General features: G+C 41.0%; 1 protein-coding gene across 1 annotated transcript in view; it reads left to right on the top strand.

Moving 5' to 3' along the window:
- The first annotated feature begins 8,939 nt into the window (after positions 1-8,939).
- GLP1R (glucagon like peptide 1 receptor) overlaps positions 8,940-14,586 on the top strand; it is a 90,061-nt gene continuing 84,414 nt past the window's right edge. The window contains exon 1 of the mRNA XM_082048085.1: positions 8,940-9,184. Coding sequence (XP_081904211.1) covers positions 9,101-9,184 — 84 coding nt within the window. The 5' untranslated portion in view covers positions 8,940-9,100. The remainder of the gene's footprint in view (positions 9,185-14,586) is intronic.

Raw genomic sequence — 14,586 nt, 5'->3', positions numbered from 1 at the left:
GTATTGTTATCTCAGCTATTTCACATATTGCATCAGATTCTTAAGAACATCTCTTTCTGGTGTTCGTCAGAGTCCAATCACTATTTCTCACCTCTGAGCCTTTCTGGGTAGTTTTTTTTTCATTCTGTTTGTTCAATACCATGCATTAGCTCATTACTTCCAGATTACAATGTATGTTAATTTACATATAGCTTTCCAGTTAGTTTAAGGAAAAGATCTGTGTTTTGTGACAGCAACAATCCACTTCCCATTCAGAAGGCTCCTTTTTTGTCTTTGCTTTAAGAACATTTACTGTCCTAGTCATATGTGGGATAGTAAACTCTTACACTTAATTTGTGACAGCCAGCTCTCACCAAACGTCTAACAAGGTGCAGTTAATTTCTTGAATCACCACAAATTTTTCCTCCCAGCTGACATAATCTATAGGAATTCAAGAACTTTCACTCCCAGGAATGCTCTATACATCCAAGATATTGTAACAAGCATTCAGATTCCTAAATTAACTCTAACAATTTTTTTTTTCAAGTTATTGAACAAGTTACTTCTTGAATCTTTTCATGCTAATTTGCCATTCAAGATACTGCTGTTCAGGTTGGCAGACAGTATTGTGGTCTTGTCAGCAAAACGCAAATATTTAACGTATGATTAAAAAAAGACAATTACTTGAAATATGACACTTGTCTCTGTGAAATCAAGGTCCTAACTCATGAAGCTCTGTGTCTGAGAATGAACAGAACATGTCCGGCATTAGCTTAGAGGGTGCACCTATATTCTGTGTTATTCTTTCATCGCTCAGTGGAGCTGTCAGAGGTAAGTTCAAGCAGGTGAGACAATGCAAAACATACACTTTTCTGCTGCTCTAGAGTGGAAGCATTAATTGGAAGTCATAGATTTGGCACTATGTCAAGATACTTCACTTTTCATAGAAGTGGTTGTTTTTAGGTGAGGTTTCATGAGAATTCTGGAGTGTGGCTGTAGGATGAGCTTTTATATTACGATGGATAGAGTTAAGAAAAACTGTGTAAAAGAGCTTGCAAATGTGGGGGCAAAGAGATTTGTTTTCTGCTCAGGTTGCTAAATTTCACAAAACCACTGATTGGAGCTTGTTCCAAGAAGGTAACATTTCAGCTAAACTTTAACTTAAAAGATTTGTTAATTCTGTAGAATAATTTTCTTCATCCACACCTTTTTTTTTTCCCCCCTCTAGATTCTGGTTGGTTTAAACTAAAATTTGTTCAGCAGAGATTCAGAGTAATAATTTTCTAGGTGGAATATTTTATGGAAAGACCCACAGTTTTCTTGTTTAGTAATCTCATTCACTGACTATATACAATCTTAATTCATTATTTTTTGACCGTCTGGAAGAACATTTGGCAGCAGCACGTAAGTATAATTGTGTTGACACAAGTACTGAAAATCAAATGTGTAGAAAGTGCAAACTGTAGTTTTAAGTATACTGACGTTTCTGCTGATCTTTTTAATATTGGACTGTAATTGCGCAGCTATGAAATGTCTCTTGATGAGATTTCTTCAGAAGCCTCTGCTATTATTTATACTCCTAGGTAGACAGCACACATACCACACTGAACCTTGTCAGAGGTGACACCTGTACCTGCGTCACACAAGCAAGGTATTCCTGAGGCAAGTCTAGTTGCATAAAAGCCAGAAGAGATGCATTTTCCAGTGATTAATACTGCCCTAAGAGCACAAAGGAACATGCACAGATTAAGTTGCAGAAATTCAGGAAAACTTCCTCTTCTGTTTTTTGTTGTTGTTGTTGATTGGTTGGTTTTTTGTTTGTTTGTTTTTTAACTTAGCAGCAGCCCACTATAAAGGTCAAATGTAGAAACAGACTTTGGAAACAGAAATACCCCGTGATTCTTACATAGCAAAGATTAGGATGGGGAAATAAGACTATACTTTCCATTCCTTGAAATAAACAACTGCTAACATGCATGACTTATTTTTATGCCTCCTTGTCTCCATCACAATTTCTAATTTATTAGATATAAATATATGCTAATGAGGTCCTTGGGTATATCTGAACAGTCTCTGACTTACTGAATCAACTACTTAATGAATGAATGACTCAACTAAGGTATTACTTAGTTAGATGACAAGTAACTAATGTATGTCTAGGAACACAAGACCCGAGTTATCCAGCTTCCACTATCTTCACATTCCCAAATGTCTCAAAGGATTAGTGGTTGTGCTCTGCCAGTTTTTTGGGACTTTAACTTAATCCTTATCTTGCTGATAGACCTATTATTCGGCTTATATTTTTGTATTTTTATTATTAATCAAGACATTCTTCAGACATTCAGGTGAAGTTCAATCTTCAGCAAAAATATTTTAGCATTTTTCATAACTACTCACCCAAAATTTATCTTTAATGTCATTTTCAACATTTACCTTAATTAACATATAGTCATCAGTATTTTTCCCCAAAGCCCCATTCAGCTCTAGGGAAATGTGATTCCACCCCCTGGATTTTAAGAAAATATTACCTTTTTATCTTCCTAGAACAAAATGATACATCTGAAGTTAAAGCAGGTCCTCTCAGACCCCTTGCCTTTCCCCCCACCCCTGCCCCAACTCCTGGACTTCCCTTGTGGATCTGCAACTTCTAATATCTTACAATATCAACAGGTTGACTCGTCCCATTCATCTCATGTTTCATTTTTCCAAAACAATTTTGGCAGCACGTTTTGACAGATAAACTGTCTGCAGCTTCCTGCATATATTCACTAATCAGTAATTCCTGTAACCAGGGTTTATATTTGATATTCAGATTAGTCAGGTGGTTGTTCAAGAGGTTAGCTAATTAAAACTCCTAATATCCATTTCTCAAAGTCTGCTAGCTAATCACCAAAGCAGGATTTCTGTGAACAAATAATCAAAGGCAGAATGACTCTTATTTGCCTTACAGACACAGTAATTCGGAGAATCGCGTTGAACAGATTGTCCTTCCTTGCAGCTTCAGATGACTTTTGAGCATGCTGCTGTACAGCGATGGAAATTAATGATGGTTTGGGTCACCCTTTTTAGGGGGGAAATATTTATGATGCCTCAAAAGACACTGGGATTAACAGTTTGTGATCTCCCTCTCACTGGGCACATCAGCAAAAAAGTAAAATTGCTGTAATGTAAATGACCATGTAAATGGAATGGATTTAACCTGCATATTTACAATCTAGAGAATCTCATCCAAACAGTACCCTCCTCTTGCTCTCTTTAGTCATAGCCATGATAGCACACAGGAAACCCATGAAACAGGTTCCTCATCTCATTCATTCACGGAATATTTTTTGATTCAAAATGCTAGACTTATAAAGTATCACCGCTTTCTCAAGAGACACATCCTGTCCCTCTTCAAGGGATATTTTTCTCAAAAACCCAACAGATGCTGCAGACAAGCCACTAAATGCTTGTCTCAGCATTTGGGAACCCTTTTACTGAGGGAATCCAGGTCCTACCTATGAGGCATCCAGCAGAAAAGTAGACAGAAATAATCTCTTTGGAAAAGACCAGCATTATGATTATTGCCCAAGACATATATCAAACTCTACAAGGCAGTTTTCACTATCACAGTTTCACTTGGTGAGAATATATTGAATTGAGTGATTTGCAAATTATTTCCTCACAAAAAAAAAAGAAAAAAAAGAAAAAAAAAGAAAGATACCATTACAGAAGAGGGAGATACAAGACTAATGTACTAATGTTTCAGTCAATTTTACTTAATGAAGAATAATTTGACTTTACTCTTTCCTTCCTTTGTTCTGCGATTCATAGCTTCTGACTTTCTTCTTGTGAAAAATGAGGAAAGAAATTGGATGCTTTACTGAGTATTTCTTACCATCATTTCCTTTGTGCTAGCATCTTTGCATTTTGTTCATCCTAGACGCCTTCTATAGTCCCAAATACAATTCTTAACAAAGCATTATTGAACAGGGGATTTTTAATTAGGAAATTTGAATTAGGAGTCAGGGATTGTGGTAAGATATTCAAACCATAATAAAGTTGTTTCCTATTCTATTACATGACTGCAAACAACCTTTACATTTCTATACTTCTAAGATTTTAAAATATGGAATATCTGGATCAGAGTCATAAATTACTCAACACATGGCCATATGAATAATTTAACAACATTTTGTGGAAAAGATTTAAAACAGTTTATTCTTTATAAGACAGAGAATGTAAGCTTTGTGTTGAAATTAAATACCTATCTAAATAATTCTCTTCATACAATCATTACATGGAATAAATTCCATGAGGCAGCCAGACCCCAAAAGTAAACAGAGCTATTTCAACTCATTATGTAGTTCACACAACTTTAGTTAAAAGAAAATTGCACTCATTTCTTTGTTGTCATCCAGAAATATATAGGCCAAGGTGTACAAGCCATACTATGTGACAGCTGAAAAATGGAGCTGTCCGTTTTGCTTAGGCACTACTCGTTCTTTCTGTATATTAAGATACAACCAGGTCATTACATCTGCAACTGCAAAGTAGCAACAATTTAGCTTCATTCATTCTGAGTCTGCATCTACAATACTATATTATAGATAACTGGGTGATTTCAACCCCTGCGCTCCATCCCTGCGTAGCTACGAAGACATTTCATGTACTGGGCACATTCTCCTACATGTGAGCATGTAACTTAAGTAGCAGAACAATTAGTATTTATAAGCACTAAACTAAAAATAATGATATTATTGAGCAACCTGGTCTACTGGAAGTTGTCCCTGTCCATGTCAGGGGCTTGGAACTGGATGATCTTTAATGTCCATTCCAACCCAAACCATTCTATGATTCTGTGAGATTTAAAGCATAGATGTGTACTATGGCCAGGAACCAGAAGAAATTCTCCTGCTTCTTAATGAACATTTAAAAGTTTTGTACATTAATCCACCATACAACTATTTGCTGCAGCCACATTCTGATATAAAATACTGTAAGATAATTTTGAATATTACTAAGATGATTAAATTACCCACTCCCCAAAGTACAGGTTTCAAGGTACAATTCAGATGATTTAGTTGCTACAAAGATATTGAAGGATATATATCTCAAAGACAAGATGATATCCATTCTAAACACCAATGTGCTTGAAATCACAGTTGTAGCTTATGTGTTTCTAACTCTTACTAGCATAATACTACTCAGAGCTACCTATTTTTTTTTGTTCCATGAAGCCTACAGAAGGCTTTAGCTTAAATGAACTTTTACTTCAGTTAAGCAGGTATCTATACAAATTAAAATTCTGCAAACACCATCCACGTTCAATGTTTCAACACTAAAATTCTTCTGCTTCATTTCCTAAATACATAGTTCAAATTTATAAGTGATATATTTGAATAACTTCATAAGTGCTGGGCCTCAGCTCAGATACTTTAAATATTATTGAGCTTGGAAAGATCTTTACTGACAGTTCCTCCTGGCTTTGTGAAGAAAAAAATTATGAGCCAAAATGTATTCACTGCTGCAGCACACTAGAGTTAGAAAACACACAAGTAAATAGCTAAGAGCCTTTCCTGCAGAGGGGCAACTCAGCCCACTGTACAGGGTGGCAACTCCCTCCATTTTTCAAATAAATCCTGAGTTTAGGTAAAACACTTCACTCTCAAAATCTCAGCAACCCTGTACCCTGCAACTTCAAATATACAAGGTAGAAAGGAATAAAATTTCCCAAATCTCAGCAACACTGTGCCCTACAACTTCAAATATACATATACAAGATAGAAAGGAACGAAATCTCACTAAGAGTTTAGATCTATTTGCACTGCGGTTGTTTCCAAGAATTGTATGTCTCTATCCCACAGAGAAACTTATTATAAAATATGATGTTTATAAAAGCGAATAATTACTGATCACGGAGAAGAACAAAGTGCATAACTTGCACTGAAAACAGACAAAATTCTTTAGGATACTGCCAAAGGCAGCTTAGGAAAACGTCAGTCACTCAGCTAATGTCACAGCAGAAACACGCAGTTTTGCCATGAAACAGATTTTTATCTTTAGAAAGTTTCAGAGACAAAGCATTTGGTCTCATGTGGGACAGGGATGTTACTTTCTGCATACATGAGGCCTGTGGTCATAGTTTTAAGGCAGCGGAGCCTGAACCCTTGTGAAGGTGTTGTCTCTCATCGAGAGGTTATTAAAAGAGACACTGAATTTTTCAAAATGCAGGTTTGCCTTCAAAATATAGTAAATTGCATTAATAATGCTCAATGGTCATAGGATTATACAATAATCCCTATGTTGCAGTGTAACTGCAAGGTAGCTTCATCTTAATACATCTGGGAGGTTTGCTCCAGCCTAGGGATAAAGGAACAAGAGAGAAGTTACTAAGTCCTGCATTTTAAATAGCATTTTCAGTTCTTCAGCTACAGAAAAAGACGTGTTTGCCTCAACAAACACTATTCCTAATTGAACAAAGCTTACTCAACTTATTGCATTGCATTTTTCAAACGGAAAAGACCCAGCTCCTTTCAAATTTGGATCGTGTCATTTTAATGCTTCGCTTGGCTGTTTTCAAACTGTTATTTTCTTACATTAACACTGATAAAAGATCAAGTTAAATTTTAGTATTAATAAAACCATGAATAAATATTACAAAAATCCAGCAGACCCAGGCTTTATAGACAACATTCATCAGTATTTCTCCTTCAAAAAGATTGTAATTTATTGGACAAATACCTTTTCATCTCTAGGAAAATGACCTCTCTTTTATTATAGTGATCTAACTCAACAGGATTTGTTCAGTCTTCTGAAATTTGATAATAGCCTCTTGAAGGGCACAATGAAAATAGGCCTGTTCAGAGCTTACTCTGATCCATTTCTTTTCCCCTCCAAAAACATTAACATAGATAACACTACGATATGATGCCATCATACCTTAAAAGTTACCTTTGATTATTTCTGGAACACAGAATTATTCCAAAGTAATACCTCTGCTTCTGAAGTGATATATGTCACCCTCATAGCCCTGATATGGTACTTCAACAGAGACATGAGTCTGTTCAGCTCTTGAGAAAGCAGCTGCCCCCCTGCTACACACAAGTGCTGGCAGGCACCTTGGGAACAGAAATCCCACCTAGAAAACTTAATTTAAAAGCCTGATGAAGAAACAATAGAAAGCAGCAGAGATTTGCCTGTGAAATAGGTGCACCCTGCTAAGGCTGGTGGTGCTGTGCAGGTGGAAGAGGTTTCTTTCTCTTTACGTAAAGGTTCCTCTTGCCTGGCTCAAAGGAAGCTGGAGGAGCTTTTGCTCAGTTGCCTGGTGTTTTTGTTGGTTTACTGAAAGCAGATGTAACACGCAGGGTCTTCAGGTGCCAAGAGGTAAGGCCAGCCCATAGGTACTTCCAAATGGGATCAAGTGTTGAGCTTCAAGTAAAAGATGCCTGTGAGGTGTAAGCAGGCTAGAGCCAGGGCTTCTCTTAGCCCTTCAGGAGAGTCAAACCACACAAAACAGTTAACAGTAAACTGTTATTTTTCCTAGTCATGTTTCTATTATAAGTCGTCTGGTATTGCAGATGCTTTCTGGTTGCTTCCTTCAAGGATGTGTGATAACTCCACATAACAGAAATGTAGTTTTTTACAGAAGTTTCTTAGATCTATGTGTAATTTGTCTTAGTGCGCACACGCAGTAAAATACAGACTCAGGCAAAATGAGTAGGCTTTTCCTTGTCTCATTATCTTCATACCTTTGAAGCAAACATTGGTTATGGTTTAAATCTTTTAAATCTGATTTCTCTAAAAATCACAGTCTTTTCATTGTTCCAGGTGATATTGCTGTGGCTGAACATGCATTTTCAATTAGATCTTTATTTTTCATTCCTTCTAACGGCTCCCTAAGTCTTCATCAATGTCTGCAGCAGACATCTTTTTCTATACGAAGAAACATCATCTGACGCAGATATTAGGGGTTTCAACTAACTTGAAGTCTTCAGGAATCATCTCTTTTAGCAACTCAAAATGTATGTTTATTCTCTCCTCTCTGGAAGCAATTTTTTCTTCCTTCAGTCTTTGTTTTCTTTTGCTTTAGAAAAGTTGAAGGAAGTATCTTATCGGCCTTCAGTCAACCAAACCATTGTGGCAAATTTTTTCTGCCTGGAGTTAGCTGTTGAGATGTAACTGCTGTTGCGGTAATTCATGCGCTGAAGAATTTCATGATCTCACAGCATTGATGCTCTGACTAGTTACATTGCCAAAACATCAACCTAATGCTGTATCTGAAATTAATATAACACATTAATATTTAAGTTATTAAGTTCTTTATATTCCAGTAGTATCTAACAGACAATGTGAAATCTTTACCCCAGTTCCCAGTTCAGTTTTGATATTCCCTTCTAGCTCTGGTAGGTTCTGTATGCTTTCTCCTTCCAGATTCTGGTGTATAATCTCACCCAATATACATGATTTATTGAGGGTTTAGTTTTACTAGTCAGTGCAAAGTGAATAAGTAAGCACAATAATATAAATCTAGTCCAAAACAAATTCAGAAGATCCTTTTGCTAGGCAAATAAGATTACTAAATCCTCCAATTTGACACATCACCCTACTGCTTGGACTGACCTGTGCCCTGGCTTTAATTTAGAAACCAAGCTCTAATCTGACGTGCAGCTCTGCAAATTCATGTTACAAATGGATAATTGCATTTACTGTTATTAAAAACTAATAAAACGTGGACGTCACGAACAGCACAAAGGCCACCAAGATGCTCAAGCCTGGACAAAGTCAGACTAAAACAAAAGAAGTTGAAGAGGTGGGGGTCAGGATGGCAAACGACTTTTCTCGGCTTTTCTTCCTTTTTGCTTCCCCTCCCCGAAACAGTCCTTCGCGCTGACGACACCAGCACCCAGCGCGTCCGCCCCGCACACCGCGGAGCGACCCCCACAGCCCCAGCACCGCCGGCCGCCGCGGGGCCGGGCCGGGCCGCACCGCACCGCACCTGGGCCGGCCCCGTCCCCGCCTCCGCCGCCGCTACAAAAGCGGCCGCCGGGGCGCCCGCCGCCGCGCTTCTGTGCCCTGCCGCGGAGCCTCCGCGGGAGCCGGAGCCTCGCTGGGCCCCCGCGCATGGGGGGCTGCCCCGGACATGCCCTTCTCCCCGCCGGCGGCGCCGCTCGGCTTCGCCGTCCTGCTGCTGGCCGCCGCGGGAAGGTCCCTCCCCGTCAGGCGGGTGAGTGCTACGGACGTACCGGTACCCCCGCCGCTGCCCGGCCCGGCGTCCCGAGGTTATTTTCCCCTCCCGAAGGCGCTGGGGCGGGGGCTGCTCTCCGCCGCGGTTTTCCGCGGAGCGGGAGGCGGGTGCGGGGGAACTGCGGGTGCCCCTCGAGGACCAGCTGGAAGTTAAATCCGTCACTTTTTGGGTGCTCGCGTCGACACTTGCAGCAGAACAAGCGGCCACCGGGGACGCGGGGTTGCGGCGCGGGGACATTCCGCGCGTGGGCCCCGGTGCTAGTTCGAGTTTGAGGCGAGCCAAGGGGGGAAAGAAGCGGAGACGCGGGCACTGTGAGGACGTTGCCCTCGAGGTAACGCTCCCTCCCCGCCACGGGAAATAACACGCTTGTTTGTCATGTCAGACGACCGTGGGAAAAACAGAGCGGGGCCGTGGCGGTGGGTGGGGAGTCGGCTGGAGGGTGAGCGGGTGGGACCCCCCTTTTCTGAAACTTAGCAGGGGACGAGGCGGAGGGTGATGCTCCGCAGGAGGCATGGGGCAGGGTCTGCCGGGGCGGCTCGTCTCACCGCTACCTCCCCGAAACGCCGGGAGAAATGCTTTAATGCCTCCTTTGGCGGCGACTGAGGCTGCTGGGTTTTCCTCTTGTTTCGCGGGCCCCGTGGGCGCGGTGGAGCTGCCAGCGCTGACGAGCCGTGTCACGGGAGAGACCTGAGCAGCGGCAGGCTCGGCAGGAGGCTGCTCGGGCAGGAGCTGGGCTGTGTGACCCGCACAGAGCGAGGCTGGGAAACCAAAGTAGAATTCGTGGTCAAGAGCATCGAGAGGCAATGGGGAAGAGGGAGTGGGTGAGGGAAGGATGGACAGAGAAGGCTGACCACAATTTTGTGGGGTTGTGGGGGAGTGCTGCTGTAAGGAGAGCAAGGATGGACTGGAAGCTGAGGTTGTGGGTTGCAGAGGTGAAGTGAGGGACAGCGAAGCTGATGATGGACCAAGTTTACTGCCTGTGCAGCTTTTCAGGTGCTAAAAGTTTGAGGTTTATACAGAACAGCACTAAGATGATCTGTTTAGTTCCCAACTAAGTCTCAGTTGGTAGGGTTGTCTGTTTGTAGTGGGTTTTCCTTGTTAGTATGGACAACTAGCCTTCAAAGGAGCAACAGGCACAAGTTGCATCAGGGAAAATTCCAGTCAGGAAAATCTCTATCATGAAGATGATCAAACACTGAAATGGTGGCCCAGTGAGAGTGGGGAGCCTACATCCATGGTGCTTGTTATTTGACAGGATAAGGCACTGGAGCAGCTTGAGGTTGTACTGCTGAGCAAACTAATGATGGGGCTGCCAGAGGCAGAGAGTCAAAGTGAAGCACCTTTCCTAGCAAAGGGGTCTCCTTTAGCTGGATGTAGAACTGGGGAGAGGTGAGAAGACAGAGGCTTCTGTGGTCTCAACACTATGGTCACCCTTGGACTTCAGTGTTGATTATTGCAACAAGTACTTTTATAGCCTCTTCTGACACTAGAGGGTCTTAGCTGACAACTTGTCTGGAACACCAATTGTGCTTGTCATATGCTGAGAAAATGTACAAAATACTCTGCTTAATCCTGAGTATACAGAAGTGTGGGACTTTTGCTGTCAGGAGTCTTTTCTCAGGTTCAGTTCAGAATAGTGTTAAAGTTAATATTTAACGTAAACTGAAAATAGCATTGATTACACAGTAGGGGATAGTAAAATCCAGGAGACAGCAATCAGCTGCAAGGTCTTCTGGTTTAAATGGGGAGGATGTCTGAGAGGAAGGTAGAATGATTTGATATGGAGTTGGAGGAGGAACTGGTTTTTTTGGTGCTGTGACTGTTTTCCTTTGATCTTTCCTCTCTCTCCCTCCAGCTCCTCAAACAAATGAGAAAAGAGGGGGAGAAGAGGAAGCCGAGAATGTGTGTAAAAGGAGAAAATGTAGAGTTTCTGTGTGAGGTGGTACTTCATACTTGCCATCATCTTAAATGCAGGGTGACTGGAAATTGCTTAATAAGTGTCTAGATCTTCCTTACTCCATTAAAAGTAGTAGAATGACCAAGAGCTGGTAGTATGTGGCTGCATTGCAGAGTTTTATGACTAATGACAAGCCTGAGTCCTTTCCCTGGTCTCCTCAGCTCTTATATCTGAAGTGCTCTTGTATGGAAATAGAAAAGTACTCACATCAATATCAACACATTAATCAGACCGTGTAAGTATGCGTATGCTGTTGGTGCTCTCTTAATATTGTGTTATTTAGGCTTATTTAGATACAGTTGCCAGTCTGTTCTCCAAACTAACAGTCAGCATGACTTCTTAGGTTGCAGGTGTTAGGGACGCATATAGTTGCTGCTACTTGCTCAGCCTTCTGAAGCCTTCAGTGGCTGCTTCTCATTCTGCAGCATCTGCTATAACCATGGGTATCTAGTATCAGGTATTTCTCTCAGAGAGTACTACCTTGGAATCCTGATAAGCCATGATGAAAAGATGCACTGTGAGTGGGTGGCTTTGAATGCGTCATTAGTCTGCTGTACTCTTGCAACAGTCTTGCAGGACCATGTATGCGTTGACTTTGTGTCTTCTGTTGCATGCCCTAGTGCTGAGAGGACTGAACCAAGGCTTGTGATTACCACTGTCTTGTAGATTGTGTTCCTTAGAAGTCATAAGGGTTGGAAAATGGCTATAGAGCTTGGCTAAAAAACAATAGAAAAATTGAAAAGTGACCTGGAAACTAGTGACTCCATGCAGAAGCAAGGACGGGGAGTCAGGCTGCATCTGGATTAGCTGATCTTTACCTGGGCTAAAATGCCTCCATACGTAGGTTGGCTGGAAGTTCTGCATCATTCCTTATTATTTCTCTATTTTCTGTTCCCCAAAACTTGCACAGAGCTGGTTTTCCTTCCTGCTCTCTGAAAATCACAATGTGCTAGACAAGTCACAGCAGCATGTACCAGTACTGGTGCAGAAAGCAATGGAGGGAAGGGTGAACAGACAAGGTCTGACACTGTGCCACCTTGCTGTAGTTTTTATCAAATGAGACTTGGCTGGCTTTTAGGTAATGGGCTCCTTTCCAAGGAATATGGCCAGGTTCTTCAAAAGTTAATATTTGCAGGCTACTGAAATTCATGATTATATTAGTATGGTGTAAAACTCTAAATTGCTTAATAGTACAATAATCTAAATTAATAGAGATTAAATTGGCATCCCAAAGGACTAACACCTTTTGTATTCAGAAAATGATGTGTTTTTTGTTGTTTGCTTTTTTCTTTAGTAATGACACTAATTTTCTAGAAACTCTGTGAAGCTAGTGACAGTGTGTGTGCTATAAACCAGATGCCCTAATGCAGCAAATCTGATTATACACACTAAAAATAAGATAATTACTTGTTATAATATCCCAAACCTCCCAAACCTAAATGTATGGGAGGGGGAGGAATAACAACAAAAAACAAACAAACTCCCAAACATTTCAGCCTTAAGGAGCCTAGGATATCAGATCTCCAAGAGCCAATGGAAAGGACTGTATTTCACACAGCAGAGCAATGACTTGGCTCGTTGCATTGTTTTAAAGCACTAATGTCTGATCCAGGCAAGTTTAAGTTATTGAAAGAGTTATCAAATCTTTTTACCTTTCCCCATATTTCTAGGGCCACTGCTGCCCTGCCCCACACCAAACTAGGCAGCAGTCTGAAATAGTTTGGACAAAAGTATTTGAAGTGTAGGCGGATACAGCTGGATGTGGAAGGGCTTGTTTCATGGCTGTACGAGCAGTGGCGTGTGTGTATCTCTCTTCTGTGAGAGAAAAACTTGTGTTCTCAAAGTGATGCACATGGAGCTTTGAATAACTAAAACTCTTGCCCTCCAAAAGCTTTGTAGCGCAGTAAAGTTCAATGAAACTGGCTTTAATATACAAAGCATAAACAGTTGTCTGCTGGCTGTCAAACAGATTATAAAGGTACTGTATCATATCCTGTTTCTGTTAGCTTCTCAAACTAAACCAAGCTTTAATTAGCTGCATTGATTGATCGCCAGTTACTTGAGAGGACAAACCAGGAGCTTTTATCTCTGAAATCACAGGGCCTTCACTAGTTTATAACTTGGAGAAGTCCTTTGGAAACTGATTGTTTCCTTCTGCAATGCTGTAGCGAAATGAAAGCTATTATCTTTGCGTTTGCCTTCTTTCATTAAAAACTTTTGTATTTCTCTCTCTGTGGTAAACCAGTGTATGCACTGCTGCCAAGGCTGTCTGCTCAAGTTTCCTTGGCACAGTGCATCAGTTCTATTAATTAGTATCTTTACAACAGTAAGTTTACACAATAGCAGATACGACTTCGCTGTGGAAAAAAGTTGTCTGCTCTGGAGGTAAGAGACCTTCTATTTAAGCCCTACAATGTTGTTTTCTTGTGAGGCTGAATTAAAACATCAGATAGGAGCTCCTTTAATGAAATAATGTCTTTCTAACCTGGGTACCCAAGAAAAGACCAAGTTTAATACTTGCATCCAATGCTTCCCTGCAGAAGAGCGATAGGATAAACAGTACCTAGGGATCTCTTGCTTGCCAAATGTAAGGTAGCCCCTTAAATGTCATAGTTTTATACTAAATGCAGCAAATTTGAACTTACAGTAGGTAAATATAAGCTTGCTGCTGGTGGCTGAGTACTGTTCTTTGATGCCTCTTTTTGGTCAGTATTGGAAACTGGTAGTTATAAATTGCAGCCACACTGTCCTGTGATCTGCTGCATCCCAGTGTCCCTTAAGTGTGATTGTGGAGGAGATTATGAAATGCATGTCAGTCTTCACAGGCAGGGGGAGAATTCTTCAGGTGAAGTTGCAGCAGCAGTATCGTAACCTTCTCCACTGCTGGAGGAAGGTAGATGGCTCTACTCTTAGTGCCATGAATGTGGATCCATGCAAAGGGAAACTCCCTGCAGTTTTATCGGGACTTCAGTAAGCCTTACAGACAGTGTTCCTGGGACACAGTGTGGCAGATGTTTGTGGCGGAGAACACGAGTGAATTTCCACCAGTTGTCTTCCTCTTCATCTTTGTGGTCTTATTTTCTCAAAGAACCAAGCAGCAACCCCTGCCTCCAATGTATGGGAATGAATTGATACAGGTTGCTAAGTGCAGACATGATGGCATAAGAATCTCTTTCTCAAATGCTTACACAAAAACCTTGTGAGCAACCCCCCACCTCATGTTTAAGTATGGCATGTCTCATAAATACTGCAGCTATGTATAGAACAGACACAGGTTTCATTTAATCGAATGAATGATTACAAAATTGTAACTGGGTAGAGCAAATTGTAGTTTACACAGGTGGAAAAGAATAGTTCATTCAGCTGGTCATTTCACTGACTGCATCTTATTGCTGTTTCACTGTAATTGATTGTTAATGGATTG

Source organism: Streptopelia decaocto (assembly GCF_964273445.1).
Source record: "Streptopelia decaocto genome assembly, chromosome: 3".
NCBI lineage: Eukaryota > Metazoa > Chordata > Aves > Columbiformes > Columbidae > Streptopelia > Streptopelia decaocto.
Note: the sequence above shows the minus strand (reverse complement) of the source record. Positions and strands in the feature narration are given on the sequence as shown.